The 16,293-nt window shown below is 48.7% G+C and overlaps 1 protein-coding gene and 1 non-coding gene across 2 annotated transcripts; one reads left to right on the top strand and one right to left on the bottom strand.

The window, feature by feature from the left end:
* Positions 1 to 214: 214 nt before the first annotated feature.
* LOC144114919 (uncharacterized) lies at positions 215 to 1,204 on the top strand. The gene has a single exon (XM_077648948.1). The coding sequence runs from the start codon at positions 215 to 217 to the stop codon at positions 1,202 to 1,204; it is 990 nt and encodes a 329-aa protein (XP_077505074.1).
* Positions 1,205 to 15,736: 14,532 nt separating this feature from the next.
* Positions 15,737 to 15,808, bottom strand: TRNAE-CUC (transfer RNA glutamic acid (anticodon CUC)). Its single transcript has one exon. It is a non-coding gene; the product is annotated as a tRNA-Glu (tRNA).
* Positions 15,809 to 16,293: the final 485 nt, after the last annotated feature.

Here is a 16,293-nt window from a genome sequence, read left to right as displayed (position 1 = left end):
AAGGAAAATGAAAATAAAATTGGTTTTAAGGAAAGGAAATGACGCATGTCTCACATATCTTGATGGACACCCAAACCGCGCCGTAAGGGAAGGAAAAGCACCCTTCAAAGACGACACGCATTCACTAGACGGGCCTTTGTTTATTACAAACCATCGAGTTGGCATGACGGTGTGGATTCGACTTCCGGCCACCGAGCGTGACGGACGTGCGATCATGGACTCCGTTGGAGCGGCTGAAGCGGCCATGTCCGGCCGCGGAAACCAGGTGCCTGCTACTGAAGAATATCAGGTGATTTTGCCTACTTTGCCAACCGGTCGTTTAGCTTTAAATACTGTTTTTCTGCAAGCTGATACCCAGACTCGCCCCTACCGAGTCGAAGATTTTCGAGATATGCTTGCGCGTCAGTCGATGCTCACTGACGTTTTGGCGCTAGGCGCGTATCGAATGAGTCACGTATGGGCGGTGACCTTCAAGGATGCGGAAGCGACTAAAAAAATGGTGAGTCTCGGCGAAGTGAAAGTGAAGCAACGCCGCTGCGTTGTCATCGATCCGGCCAATCAAGGAACACGCATAAAGGTGCAATGGCTCCTTCACACGGTTCCAGACGAAGATGTACGGGTGGCTTTTGCTCCGTATGGCAAGGTCACCGAAGTGAGCAAGGAGCGATGGCGAGTGCAAGAAATTGCCGACAATGGATCAACGACACGCTTGGTCACGTTGATCCTGAAGGCTGGAACCAAGCTGGAGGACCTTCCGCATCAAATGAGCATCGCGGGTGAGCTGGCACTCGTCGTCGTGGCAGGCAGACAACCACTGTGCCTTCGTTGTCGCAGTCAGGGCCACATACGCCGTGACTGCCGTGTGCCGCGGTGCAACACCTGTCGCCGCTTTGGGCGCACCGAGGAGCAGTGCGTACGTACGTACGCCAATGCCGTAGGAGTGGTGAGCGGTGAGGATAACTCCGAGCTGTTCATGGATGAAGCGGATGCCGAAGAAGTTGCGAAGACTGCAGGGAACAACGCCTCGAAAGTGGTATCGCCGGCTCCGCCTCTCGAGCCTACCACGGAGTTGGAGACGCTAGTCGAGACGCCGAGGGCACAGGCTTCGGGGGCGGATAATTCTGCCAACTCAAAGGAGACTGTAAGTGATACCAATAATGTGCCGGTGATCACCCAGAGCCAACAGCACGAAACATGGAAGTAGGCGAGGATGGCGTGAGCAACCAGACTGCCAAGCGCCCTTGGGGTGACACCGAAGGGGCGAAAGGGACGACGGAAGACTGCTCAACCGAGGAACCACCTTCAAAGGCGACCGCGGTTAGGCGGCCGTTGTTGAAACCGCGGCCGAATATACCGGCCGAACCACGGCCAGCGCCTAAAACGCCGTCGTAGTGCCCTACTTGTGTCCGCCAAGGTGGTACGACACGGCATCAGAATTTGTGTCTGTTATTCATGCGTGTGGTGCTGTGCTGACGACAGATCGATTCTTCCCCAAAGATGGCAGAAGGAAGGACACGCACGTATATGTTAACATTGTCATCGAGTCGTCAGTACGAGGTGGGCTCGGTTTTTTTTCTGGCGGCTAACTTGAACTGATGGCTTTTAAACTACGTTATCCTCTGCGGATTGCCACACTGAACATGCGAGGACTCTGTGCGAGGAGAAGGCAGTGCCAACTCAGACGCCTCTTCCTTGAAAATGAGTTTGATTTGGCGGCAGCCCAGAAAACAAAGTTGGAAAGCGAGGAGCAAACGGACAGAATGGTGGAACCATTCCGAGCTCAGTATGATGTATGCGTATGCCACTCCAGCGGTTTGTCTGGTGGATGTGCTTTGTTTATAAGAAATAATTTGGGAATAATAGTAGAGTCTGTCACTGTCTGTCAAAGCGGGCGGCTACTTGTTGTTGATTTCTGTTTTTCTGATAAGTGCTGGCATGTGGTATGTGTTTATGCTCCAAATGTTGAACGCGAGCGTAAAGTTTTTTTCGAAGAGCTTGACATGTATTTGAGCTGTGAGGAAATGATTATTTTGTTAGGTGACTTTAACTGTGTTTGCAAGGCGGAAGACAAAGCGAACTGTCACATTGTGCGTGACAAAAGTGCTGAAGTGTTGAACATATTGGTGTCAGAAAATAACCCAGAGGATCTAGGTAGTGTTATGATGGACGGTGTGTGCCTACAGTTCACGCACTTCCAGCGGGGAAGTAACGCTAGACTGGATAGGGTGTATGTTTCTTTGGAGATAGCGGCACCTGCACCAGCTACGACGTTAAGCCGCTACATTTTAGTGACCACTGCCTAGTAATAACCACATTAGGGAATAAGGAGAGGAAGGCACCCTTTAACTGGCAGACCTGGAAATTGAATACAAAAATCCTGGACGACGAAGCTTTCGAAATGTTCTTGGCGAAGGAAACTGAAATGTTGCCGGTCACCACGTCAAATGACAGCAAGGAGTGGGAAGAATTTAAACAAAAAGTAAAAATAAAAGCTATTGAGATAAGTTTTGTTGCCAAGTACAACGAAAGGAAACAAGAAAACGAATTAAGTGATGAACTTGAGTACCTCATTGGACTGGAATCTGATCAACCAGGCTGTTTCACGAAAGAAATACGGGAAGTTAAATGCAAGCTCGACCATATCTGCAATGACAAGCATAGAGCCGCAGTGATTAGAGCGAGGGCCGAAACGCTCTGGGCAGGCGAAGCGCCGACAAAACGAGCCCTAGCCGACGAAAAAAGGCACGCATGCAGCAAGGAAGTTAAGCAGATCATGTATAATAATGAGGTACCAAATGAAAAAGAAAAAAATCCACGCAGGCTTTAAAGAGTATTTTAAGGAGTTGTTTGTTGTCAAGAGCGTAACAAAAAATGACTTTGAGCCGGATTTTTTGCAGTTGATGCCGAGGCTTGAAGATGATGTTAAGGAGCGCCTCGAAGAACCTATCACTATTGGGGAGGTCGAATGCGCAATCGATGACCTGGCAGTTCGAAAATCACTCGGACCTGATGGCTTCGGCGCGGCTTTTTACAAAGCCTATAAGAGCATGCTTGGTCAAGTCCTTCTGAAGGTATTCGCTGAGGTCTATGAAACGAGGCGCGCCCCTGCTTCGTTCCGCACGTCACACACTGTGCTCATCCCAAAAACAGACGACCCACAGATGAGATTTTCGGCGGGGTCTTATCGTCCGATAAGCCTCACCAACGTCGATTACAAAATTTTCATGAAGGTACTGGCGAAACGATTGCAAACTGTTGTAAAACTAGTTGTCGGACCGCACCAAACCTGTGGAATTAAAGGACGAACGATTGCCACCAATATTCATGTCGCTCGAAATGCCTTAGAGTGCTGTGACGCTTCTTCAGGCCGCATTGCCATGATTCAGCTTGACCTGGCGAAAGCGTTTGACCGCGTATCGCATGACATACTTTTCTGCATAATTGAACACTTAAATGTCGGTGATGTAATAGCCGAAGGCGTGAAGATGACGTATGCTGACTGTACCATACGTGTCATGGTGAATGGTGACCTCACGGAACCTGTGCAAGTACATTCTTCAGTGCGGCAGGGGTGTCCGCTCTCGCCTCCACTTTTTGCCCTTTATCTTGAACCGTTCTGTCTGGCGCTTTAAAATAGCAATAGGATTGTTGGCTACAGGGTGGAGTCAACAGAAGCGAAAGTACTTGCTTGCGCTGATGATATTGCTGTTTTGCTCCGATAGAGACAATGTGCGAGAAGTCGTTGCCGTTGCAGAAAAAATATTGCAGACAGACCGCTAGTAAAATAAACTGGGATAAGAGTTCCGGTTTTTGGCATGGAAACTGGGATTCCACGCCTGAGCTTTTTTGCCAAATGCAGTGGTCGGTGGTGCCACGGAAATATTTAGGAGTGCCCCTTGACAGTTACCGAGAACCCGAGCCTTACTGGAATGAGCAAACGAATCGGGCAAAAGAAAAAAGGGAATGGATGGCAGGGCAGGCAATTGTCAGTCTCTTCACGTGCCACTGTCTGCAACACCTTTCTGGTCTCCAAAATTTGGTATGTTATGAGCGTTTTGTGCATGTCGAGAGTCAATGTGCAGAAAATTCACCGTGTGTTTGCTGTTTTCATTTGGGCTTCAACGTGGAAGAAGTCCAGTCGATGCAATTTGTTCCGCCCTGTGAAAAGCGGGGGTCTTGGTCTGGCACATTTATTTCTACGCCAGGTTGTGTCGCGATTTATGTCCCTACGTGACCAAAATCATGCCTTTATACGGACCGTCATGCAAGTTCCCCTATGGAAACATATCCCAGATTTCATTGTATCGACTGCTCACGGATCTGTATGTGCTGTTACTGGGTACTTGCGCGAGGTTGTGCTTGCATACCAACTGTTGCACGTGCGATTTTCGATGGAGTATCTTGCGATGGTGTCTAGGAAAAAACTATACAAAAACCTAGTTGACACACTAATGCCAATAACCCTGTACCGCGCACCATACGTTGGAGGTGCTGGGCATGATGTTCTGAAGAGAGTGAAAAAGATTCCCGCTAAACCATCTCTTAAAACTTTTTCTTCAAATTGCACACAGGGACACTTCATGTGAAAACCCGGCTTGAAAAAAAGGGAATGTATGTGCCGTGGACAACAAATTGTTTGCTCCGTAAGAAGCCGGAAACCCTAGAACACGTTTTTATAGACTGCTGGGACCCAATATTTCACTGGGATGTCCCCCAGCGTACTATTAAAAAAGAACTCCCCATAGATCCGTATGGAATAATGTTTTTACCAACAGAAAACACAGGAGGTATACCTTACGACCTAATAGTGCTCTTGGGTCTTCACAGTTTGTGGAAAACGAGAATGCAGGTGCGGCACGCAGACGTAAACATACGATCTGTGCGCGAAAATTTTATAGAGCGTGCCGTGTATATGAGAGAAGTGTATCGGGCTCAGCCCAATCCGCCTGACTGTATTAGCCTTTTTGATGATTTGGCCGCTTTAAGAAAATTTTAGCCGATTCACGGCAGCTGGAGAAAAGCTGACGTGATTTATTTCTTCGTGTTGTGCTTCTGTGTTGGGTTGAAAATCAGGCAATAAAGAAAAAAAAGCTGACATGACGGTGTGGTTAGCGAGCTCGTCTCGCGCCCCGGAGGCCCTGGTTCGATTCCCAAACTCATCCAATTAGGTTTTATTTATTAATGGTTCTGGGATTTTTCGGTCACGGCCAACGCCGCTGATGCCGAGGACACCGGCTTTTCTCCGTCACGGGACCCTTAACGCTGCCGCGTTAATACAACATGCCTCTGTTGGTGCGTACTACAGTCGCAGCTTGTTAAGTTCTTTCGAAGGCAACATACAGATGACTAAAAAGAGCATTCCCGCTATGCGGAATAGAGCTAAGAAATCGAAATGCTGATATGCGTCTCAATAAACGTCGCATTGGAAAGCACATCGACGACCAGTTTCTTTATATTCGGTAACTATTCTCAAGCCTGAAAAGAGTTTCGTGAATACCCCCCCCCCCGCTTCCTCCCAATTTCTGGTATATGGTGTAGAAGGTCTGTGTCTGTGAATTGCCGGTTCATGCGTGAATGAGCGAGAGGCTTCAATACGAACAAGTATACACGAAGCAGGTTGCTAAATATTGACACATATAAAGTACTCACCGACATACTGGTGGTAACCGCGTGTGGGATACCCCTGCCCGCAGGCCATATACTCTGAGGGTTCATCCCAGATAATAAGCTTCTCCTATTGCGTGCACATCAAAAGTGTCTGTACACACCTTCCATCATCATATTGGCTTTCCTGTCTCACAGGATTCTCAGAATTGTTTTTAACTTAAAATCTTCTTAATCGCTTTTTGTTTTGTTTTTCATTTGTTTTCTGAGGTCGAGCAGCCGACCTCAACCTCACGATTTGAGGTTGAGGTGAGGTTGGGTGAGGTCAGCAGTGGCCTCAGGAAAAGTGAGGTGAGGGCGTCAAAGGAGACCTGGACTTCAACTGATGAGGTTGAGGTTGAGTGAAGTCGGCAAATTCTTTTTGAGATTGAGGTGAGGTCCAGACATTTGAGCTCCAATGCCCACTTCTGCTTATGGGCGGTGACCCTGAGCACTTCTGAGGCAACCAAGCGGCTGCTCGCCGTGAAGGAAATCCAAGTAAAAGAGGGCGGTGCATGATCATCGACCCCGAGGACCAGGATGTCAAACTGCGGCTGCATTGGATGCTCCCGGCGTTAATGACGAAGACATAAGAACGGCATTTGTAGCTTTCGGAAAGATCACCGAAGTGACTCGTGAGCGGTGGCCAGTTCAAGGTATGACGGAAAAAGCCTCTACTGCAAGAACTGTTTTACTGAAGATGAAGCCAGGCGTTGCAGTTGAAGACATCCCTCATCAGCTAAGAGTTGTGGGAGAGCTGGCACTTGTGGTTGTGCCTGGTAGGCTTATGCAATGCCTGCGCTGCCGCGGCACTGGGCACGAGCGGCGAGATTGCAAGATTCCTCGCTGTACGAAATGCAAACGTTTCGGTCATGGCGACGCTGATTGCGTTCGCACCTAAGCATCGGCAACAGGAGCTGCGGTCGACGACCAAAAGGTGGAGCTGCAAATGGATGCCGCTGAAGCTGAGGAGGCGGCTAAGGGTGCAGGGGAAGCGAACAAGGCAGCAGTAGCCGCAGTTTCCTCACCGTCTTCGGCGGAGGGCACCGGGATGCCCAGTGACCAAGGAGAGGAGCCTGGACCACCAGGATCTGTGGCAACCAAAATGGCAGAGGACGGCGGATCTGCAGGCGCTTCAAAAACCGAGGTGCCCCAACCTGTGTGTGAGGAGGGCATGGATGACAGTGACGGCCACTTGGCGACCATTAGTGCGCCCGTCAAGCGTCCTCATGAACCGACTCGTAACAAAGAGGCCAACGCGACTGCAGCCAGTGGAGAGGAACCTCCAGCGAAAACTGCTCAGCCCCGGGGGCCTGTTTTCAAGCCGCACCCGAACTTTTCAGCTGAGAGGCGAGTCGCCGCAAGTTCACCTTTGCGGCAAGGCCACGGCGGTCGACTCGATGACCCGGGCGTTAAACAAAGCGTCCCATAGTACGCTGGACGTGAAAGGTAAGCGCCATGCTCTCGGTCTCTTCTCTTTTTTGTCAAAATGGCCCCTCTACTTTGCCTGAAAATAGCCACACTTACTGTAAGAGGATTGGCGGGGAAAAGAAAAGAGTCAAGTGTATCGACTTATAACTGACTACGACATTGATGTGTTGGCTGTACAAGAAACTAAAGTAGACGGGGAGGAAGAGACCGGGAGCATGGTGCAGCGTTTCACTTCTAAGTATTACGCGATACATGCTCATGCAGTTGGAACGTCGGCTGGGTGTGTGCGCTTCTGTAAGAACTACCGGGACTTGTTGTTCAGGCTTACGCGACATGTTCTCATGGACGATTTATTGTGCTTGATTATGCTTACTTGGATGTGGAGTGTAGAATAATCTGCATTTACTCGCCTAACAAGGTCAATGAGAGGGCGGCCTTTTTTGAAAGCATCGAGCAGTACAGTGGTGAACCGCCTTGTCTAGAGCTCGCCGACGGTGCTCTGCGAAGTAAACACCATCTAACGTTAGGCTCTGGGATTGAGTTATGTGTCCCGTGCGCATTCGCGGCCAAAATAAAGCTGTGCCTGCTCGTGGGTTCTCGGCCTCATTTCCTCTCAGTGCTTGCGCTGCACGCCGCCAGGGCAGCACTGAATATCATGTAATAGTGGCCGGAAAACCAACGCGTTTCGCGCGAATCGCAAGGCGCCTAGGCAAGCAAGTGCAAGGGATATCGGGTGATCGCGCTTTTCAAAAGCAAGTGATACCGGATGATAGCGCGTTTCAAACACGCACCAGGCTAACAGTGCGAGAAGGGGGCTTCTCCTTTTTCGTTTTGTCCGTATAAGTTTAGCGCGTCAACACCACGCACCATGCGTTGCAGGCGTATTGTTTGATTGCGGGTCTTTGCGCTGTGTTATCAGCTACAAGCGACACTGCATTTGGCATTCGTACTGATCTAGGAACTTGGATGCAGAAACGCGCGATCATCCGCTGTCACTCGCGCTTGGCTTCCTGGCCGTCTCGTTACACTCGTGGAACACGGCGGCATGGCGACGCCCTGGCCACCGTCACAAATGCAGGCAGCGCGTCCCTGGCGGCACTAAACGAACTCGCAAGGTAGGGGCTGGACAAGGAAGCGACGAGCAGGCATCCCTCAGTTTTTTCCGCGCATGCGCATGGGACACATAACTCAAACCCAAAGACTAACGCTAGATGGCGCTGACTTGCTCCGCAGAGCAAGTCAGCGCGATCTAGAGCAAGTCAGCGCTTCATACTTTTCTGTAAAGGGCTTTACCCTACAGTGGAAAGTAGCGGGGCTGATTTATCCAAGGCATTGGGGTTTAAGGGCAGTGAAGGGAAAGTAGATTTTAAGCGGGTAGAAATAACCAAGGGAAGCTTATCTGATTGGTGGCTAAAATCAAGACAAGAGTAAAATTTCATAAGTCATGGCTAGCTGGCTTGAGCCACCGCCCGATTTAAAGGGTTCAGCCGTATCCATCCACCCATCCATCCAACCAAGCACCGTCGGAGCGCTCAAGACAGGGCTGCTCACCACTGTACTGTGCTGTCGAAAGTCAATTGATCATCATGGGTGATTTCAACTGTGTCTTGGCGGCGCGTGACCAAACAAGCGATAGCATATTCAGAGACAGAGGCACCGAAATACTGCCCGTCTTGGTAGGTGAATGGAATATTGAAGATGTGATTCACTGTTTAGAAGGCAAGCGAGATGTCCAATTTACGCACTTTCAGCGGTCAAGTCACGCATGTCTGGACCGTATTTATATGGCGGTAGGCCCGCTTCCAAGATGTAAAAATTACAAGGTTGTACCTGGGTCGTTTTTAGACCACTGTCTCGTACATTGTAGGCAAGGCACAGGAAAACGGGAAAATGCGTTTAAATGGAACTTGTGGAAATTTAATCATAAGTTGTTAAAGTGCGAACGTTTTTATGACAACATAAAAGAAGAAATTTGAAAAGTAGTGCCTAATTCAAGAGTAAATTTATGGGAGCAGTGGGAACTATGTAAGCAGCAAATTAAAATGAAAGCAATTGAAAAAAGAGGAAAAAATTAAGGCAACGAATTTAAGAGAACTGCTGTGGAAACTAATCGAGTAGGAGAGTAAAGCTCCTCGTCTGTGGATTGATGAAGTAAAGAAAATTAAACAAAAGATGCAAGTTATGGAAGAAGAGCGTTATCGCGGTGCGCTGGTGCGTGCGAGAGCCGAAGAATCTGTTTTCGGTGAAGCACTAACAAAACTAGCATTGGGCATGGAAAAAGCCTGGGCTGAGCGTAATCGGGTAGATAATATTGAATGGGGAGGTGTCATAGAAAATGACGAAACGCATGTACAGCAAGCTTTTGGTGAATACTATGTCGCTTTTCGCAAAACATGACGCAGACATTGACACTTTCAAAGACGAGTTTCTGGGAGCAATGACAAGAATAGGTGATGAAGAGAACCAGATATTACAGGAACCAATTACCGAGTGTGAAGTGCAAAAAGCAATCGACAATTTAAACTCAGGTATGTCGCCTGGACCAGACGGTTTAAGTGTGGCTTTCTATAAAGCCTTTAAGCAAGACATTTCTCCTTGGTTAACTGCACTTTTTAATGATGCATATGAATTAAAAGCACTAACTCCTTCTTTGGCTTGTTTCACACTGTCCTAATCCCGAAAACGGAAGGCAGAGAAAAGTTAAAACGGGGTACAGCCTACAGGCCAATTTCACTCACGAACGTGGACTACAAAATATTTATGAAGGTGCTAGCAAGGCGGTTGCAAAGAGTAATTAATGTGATAGTAGGTGGTCATCAGACGTGTGGCATCAAAGGCCGTTCTACTATGCCTAATATTCATAAAGCAAGATGTGTTCTTGAGTGTTGCAATGTTGCAGACAGTCGTGTTGTTATTCTTCAGTTAGATCTGGAAAAAGCTTTTGATTGCGTGGCACATGAACTTTTGCTTTTAATTTTGGATCAAGTGAATGTTGAATCAATCATCAGGGAGGGAGTGGCCATGGCGTACCGCAACTGCACAACTAGACTAATAATAAATAAGAGTTTAGAAGCCCCCCTAAGCGTGAAGCGGTCGGTGCGCCAGGGCTCCCACCTCAGCCCTCTTTTGGTTGGTATCTACATAAAAGCCCTGTGTTTTAGCATAATGCAGAATGACGGTATTCAAGGTTTAGGCTACAAGCGAGAGAAATTAATTTGCTGGATTATGCGGACGACGAAGCCGTTTTCGCGGCTGCCTATGCGAGCATAAAAAAAGCCATCGATTGTGTTCGGCAATTTAGGCAGTCGACAGGAAGTCGAGTAAATTGGGCAAAATGTGTTGGCTTCTGGTATGGTGAATGGCCAACGACACCAGATAACTTTGCGAGTGGGTCTTGGGTGACGACCTCAATGAAGTACTTAGGGGTCCCACTAAAGTGTTATCGATGCAGCACAAAGAAAAAAAAAGGCCCAGGCCTCATCGAGATTTCGAACTGGATCGCTAGATTCAAAGTCCAAAGTGCTAACCAATGCACCATGAGAACGCACTTTCCGACGCCGGGAATCGAACCCGGGCCTCCTGGGTGAGAGCCAGATATCCTAGCCACTAGAACACTTTTTGTTTATTGCCGGTGAACAATACATATGCAAGAATAAAAATCTCTAGCCAAACTTTGGCCGAGACGATGGGTTAAAACATTTTCATATCAATCAATTCATCCATAACTGCCACCCGGTCCGGCGGCTGGGGTTCACTACGGAGAACATCTCTCAGGAGAACTGCACTTTCTATAAAGTTTTCTCTCACTGGTCGCACATTTGCGTCGGCGTGCCTGGCCGCCATTCTCGTTTTCCAGATGCTGTGGAGGCCCAGTAGCATAAACATGTCGTAAGGAACCTCCTCACTTTCTATAGGTAGAAACCGGATGCCATAAGGAGTTACAGGTAGTTCTTTCTTTAATGTTCTTTGCAAGATGTCCCAGTGGAAAACCGGCTCCCAACAGTCGATAAACACATGTTCGATGGTCTCGGGTTTTTTGCAGAGTATGCAGTCGATGGTCCAGGGCACAAAAATGCCTTTATCGTTTAGCCATGTTTTCACTGGAAGGGTCCCAGTACGAAGTTTAAAGAAAAAGGATTTGACAGTCGGCCTTACCGGCATCTTCTTAACTCGATTTAGCACATTTTTGCCTGGGCCTCCTCAATAAAAGGATCGGTATAAGGGAGCAGGTATAAAGATATCTAGCAAATCTTTGTACAGTTTTTTCCTGGGTACAGCACATAGATACTGTGTAGAAAAGTGAGCGCTCAAGGTGCGAAAGGATGCCACAACTTCACGCAAAAAACCTGTTACAGCACGATTCGTGGCCGGGAAACAACACAACAAATTCCGGCAACACATTGCCTAAGCGCACCTGCAACATTGCGCGCAACAAAGGATCGGTTTGATCACATTGAAACAAAAATCTTTAGACAACTTGTTTCAGAAACAAATTAGAAAGACCAAGGCCACCCCTTTTGACCGGAAGGAACAGATTAACTCGACTTGTTCGCTGCCAATTTGAGCTCCAAATAAAAACAGCAAACAGTCTATGCAGCTTCTGCAGATCTGCTCTGGTAATGAGCACGAACCGCAATAAATACCAAATTCTGGCTATTATATATACATTGCACACACTTGCTCGCGCGAAAACAGAAAGGTCACGTCCTTTCCATCCATCCGCTTTTTTCCTTGCACTCTGCGTTATCTCACCCCACAATTCCGTACTGCTTTTATAGTGCTCCAAAGGTACCCCCAAGTACTTCGCAGGGGAGGTCGTCCATTTCATGTTAGCAAACACGGCAGGTGTGCTGTCCCAATCACCGTGCCAAAATCCAATTTACTTATCCCAGTTAATTTCGGACCCAACCTTTTTGCAATATTCCCCCGCAACTTTCACAACTTCTTTAACGCTTCCTTGATCCGCGCAAAAAACAGCAATATCATCAGCGTAAGCAAGCACTTTTACTTGCGCCGACAGAACAGTGAAACCGCAGATACCATCATTGTGTAACAGTGATAACAGAAAAGGCTCAAGGCAGATCGCAAAGAGCAGAGGCGAGAGCGGGCAACCCTGTTTGACAGAAGAACACACAGGCACAGTCATCTGTTTGTTCACTATAATTCGGGTAACACAATTTTCGTACGCCATCTGTACACCTTGTATTATTGGAGCCTACGTTGGCATATTCTAGAATGGCGAAAAGAATTTCGTGCGGCACTCGATCGAAGGCCTTTGCAAGGTCAAGCTGCATCATGGCAACTCGGCCCCCGAAGGCATCGCAACATTCAAGAACAGTTCTAGCAATGTGCACATTTGTTCGAATGGTGCGACCTTTAATACCGCCCGTTTGGTGGGGCCCTACAAGGTCTTTTATAACCTTTTGCAGTCTATTGGCATAAATCTTCATGAACATTTTATAGTCAACGTTGGTTAGGCTTATCGGCCGATAAGCCCCAACGGACAGCAATTTAGCCTGGTCCTCACTCTTGGGTATTAAAACCACGTGTGCTGTTTTAAAGGATGGTGGCATTTTCTTTGTTTCATAAATTTCGGTGAAGACGCAGTGGAGAGCTTGGGTGAGTTAGACTTTGAACCTCTTATAAAAATCACTACCTAGGCCGTCAGGACCGGGAGATTTTCCGGCACTCAGCTCTTCGATTGCTCTTCCCACTTCGCTTACGCTGATTGGTACCTCCAGCCTTTGTTTTACTTCGTCTCCTGGCTTTGGCATACGGGACAAGAACGTGTTTGCAAACCCCTCTTCTTCAAGCTGTCGCCGCCCAAGCAATTCCCGATACTCCTCAACAAACGCTAACTGAATCACATTGATGTCATTCGTTACCTCATTTCTGTACCTGATTTGTCTTACTTCATTCTGAGTCGCGTACTTCTTTTCATCACTAAGCGAGCGTTTAGTAGGTACTTGGTCAAGCCAGAGACGTTCAGCACGGGCCCGTATCACGGCAGCTGTATACTTGTCTTTTTCAATAATCTCAAGTTTACATTTTGTATCTCTTATTTCTTTCTTATATCTCCCGGCTGGGAACTTTCCAGGCTTACGAGCAAGTCAAGTTGGCAATGTAGCTCTTTTTCTTTGACACGTTTATCGTGGCATATAATGCTTGCCCTTTCAATCGCGTTTATTTTCACTTGCTGTTTGAAATGTTCCCACCTAATTACCCAGTTCCCAGGCTCTGCTGATAGCAATGCATTAATGCATTCATTAACTTTAATGCCAAAGCGTTCATCCTCGAGTAAGTGTGCGTTAAACTTCCACAGGTCCCACGAGAAACGAGATTTCTTGTCTTTTTTCCCCAGGGTAAACGTAACTAAGCTGTGGTCGGTAAAAGACATGTGTTTCACCTCGTAGCTATTGCACAAAGGAATCAGATCAAGCGACACATACGCTTCGTCAAGTCTCGCGTGGCTTTCACCCTGGAAGTGAGTAACATGCGGCGCTACCGAGAGAACTTCAGCAACATCATCTAAACCATTTTATTGCACAATCGAATTCAACAATTCCGCACTTTTGTCACGAAGAAGTCTTTGTAATTCTATCCTCTGCTTTACATATGCAGTTAATGTCCCCCAAAATCACAAATAAGTGCTCACAGCACACATATTGTTCAAGGCGCTCAAAAAATTCCTTGCGCTCGTTCTCCCTGTTAAGAGCTTACACGCATATCACCCTCCACAGCAAATTGCAATAAAAAAATCAACTACAACCAAACGGCCAGTTTGACACACAGTTAAATTCTGCTCGACAATCCCCAGAGAATTCCTAATAAATACAGCACAACCGCCCGATGTGCCAGAAGAATGGCACGCACAAACATTGTAGCGAGTCGTAAAAGGCTGCACCATACGGTCCGCCTGTTCCTGTCTTTCGACTTTCGTTTCCTGTACAGCTATTATGTCTAGGTCATTATCAAAGAACAGCCGGCTTAGTTGGTACTGACGCTTCTTGGAAGCAAGTCCCCTGACATTAATTGTTGCAATGCACAACGCTCTAAGAGGTGTAGAAGCCATATGGTGCATACATTGGGACACAAGGCGACGGTGCGGGTGACTTGCCTAGTCGAAGGTGCTCGATGGGTGCGGTGCCGGTAATCCAACGTCTCTTGCACAAGTGCCTCATGCGTATGGACTGGATAACTAGCCCATGCAGTCCGTCAGCGAAAAATGCCATCTCACGTCCACAGAAACCACTCACAGCGCACTCACTCCAACTAAGGCGGCGGCTTAGCCGCCGCTCGTTGATCAGCCTGTACACATTCGGCCGCGGTTTCAGCGTCGGTCGCCTCACACTAAGTCTTCTGCGGTGGCTCGTCGCCTTCGCTCACTTTGGGCTCGCCATTCGCACCGTGCTCGTGCGGTCGCTTCCCTGCTTGGTTGCTGGTTGATGCATCTGACACTTCCATGCTGTCACTATGCTGGGAAACAACGGGAGCTGACGCCGCACTGCCCAAGACATTTTCCGTTGACGCCTTGACTTCTGCAGGCTGCGCTACCTGTTGCTATCGCTTACTGCTAGGCTCCTCTACGCTTGTGGATGCTTCCGGAGGGGACACAGCTGGGGATTTCTCCTTCTCCACCCTGTCCCCTGCCTCTGCTGCAGCGTCTTCCGCGTCAGCCTCGTCCACGACAAGTTGGGACAAAATGTCAGTGTTGACTGGGACGGCAGCACTCGCGTACGTGCGTACGCAACTGCTTTCTTCGTGCCCGTAGCGACGACAGGCGCCGCATCGTGGAACCTCGCACTCACGGCGAATTTGCCCTGTACCGTGGCAGCGCAGACACAGCGGAGCTCTGCCCGGTACAACCTCGAGAGCCAACTCCACGCCAACCATGACTTCGTGAGGGAGGTCTTCCAGCTTCACGCCAGGATTCATTTTCAATGAAACCACGCGCGCCGTCGACCCCTTGCTGGCGACACAGTGGACGCGCCACCGTTCCTTAGTGACTTCGCTCACCTTGCCGTACGGAGCAAAGGCTACCCTCACGTATTCGTCGGGCGCGTTGTGCAGCAGGCAGTGTAGCTTGACGCGGACGTCCTGGTTTGCCGAGTCGATGACGAGACAGCGGCGGTCCTTGACTTTCAGTTCACCGGCAGAAAGAATTTGCGTCACCGCCTCAGCACTCGCGAAAGTAACAGCCCATACATGGCTCATGCGATACGCCCCCAAGGCGATAACCTTGGGGAGCAGCATCAGCTGAGCCAGCGCATCCCTGAAATCTTCGACCCGATAAGGACGGGACCGCACATCAGCGTGCAAAAAAACTGTTTAACGCAACACGTCCCTTAGTAAGGGTAGGCAGAATCACCTGATATTCCTCATCCGATGTAAAAGCCCTGTTTCCACGGCCAGACATGGCCGCTGTAGCTGCTCCAACGGAGCCCGTCATCGCACGTCCGTCACGCTCGGTGGCCGGAAGTCGAATCCTAGCCACTAGAACACGCCAGAACACGGAGAGGAAGAGCTCGCTCAGGCACAAGTGGCGCCGAAGGCAGCATAACACGCAAAAAGGAAAAAAAAGGCCCAGGTCTCACCGAGATTCGAACTCGGATCACTGGATTCAAAGTCCCAAGTGCTAACCGGTGCACCATGAGAACACACTTTCCGACGCCGGGAATCGAACCCGGGCCTCCTGGGTGAGAGCCAGGTATCCTAGCCACTAGACCACGCCGGAACACGGAGAGGAAGAGCTCGCTGAGGCACAAGTGGCGCCGAAGGCAGCATAAGAAACAAAAAGAAATAAAAGGCCGAGGTCTCACCGAGATTTGAACACGGATCGCTGGATTCAAATTCCCAAGTGCTAACCGGTGCACCATGAGAACGTACTTTCCGACGCCGAGAATCGAACCCGAACCTCCTGGGTGAGAGCCAGGTATCCTAGCCACTTTTTTTTTTCTTTATTGACGATTTTGACACGTAAACAAAATTACAAAAAGGATAAAAACACCTCAGCCCAATTCGGCCGATACATGAGGGTTTAAAATCTTTTCAATACAGCCAAGTCATCTAGTACAGAGAACCAATCAGGCTGTTCAGCTCGTGCCCGGTACACTTCTCTCAAGCACACGACACTTGCAATGACGTTTTCTTGCACAGAATGCACGTTTACATCGGCATGCCGCACCTGCATTCTCGTTTTCCACAAGCTGCGGAGGCTTA

Source organism: Amblyomma americanum, chromosome 1, assembly GCF_052857255.1.
Source record: "Amblyomma americanum isolate KBUSLIRL-KWMA chromosome 1, ASM5285725v1, whole genome shotgun sequence".
In the NCBI taxonomy this organism is placed as follows: Eukaryota; Metazoa; Arthropoda; class Arachnida; order Ixodida; family Ixodidae; genus Amblyomma; species Amblyomma americanum.
Note: the sequence above shows the minus strand (reverse complement) of the source record. Positions and strands in the feature narration are given on the sequence as shown.

Coding starts and splice junctions, on each gene's coding strand:
- LOC144114919 (XM_077648948.1), top strand. CDS start 215: ATGGACTCCGTTGGAGCGGCTGAAGCGGCCATGTCCGGCCGCGGAAAC.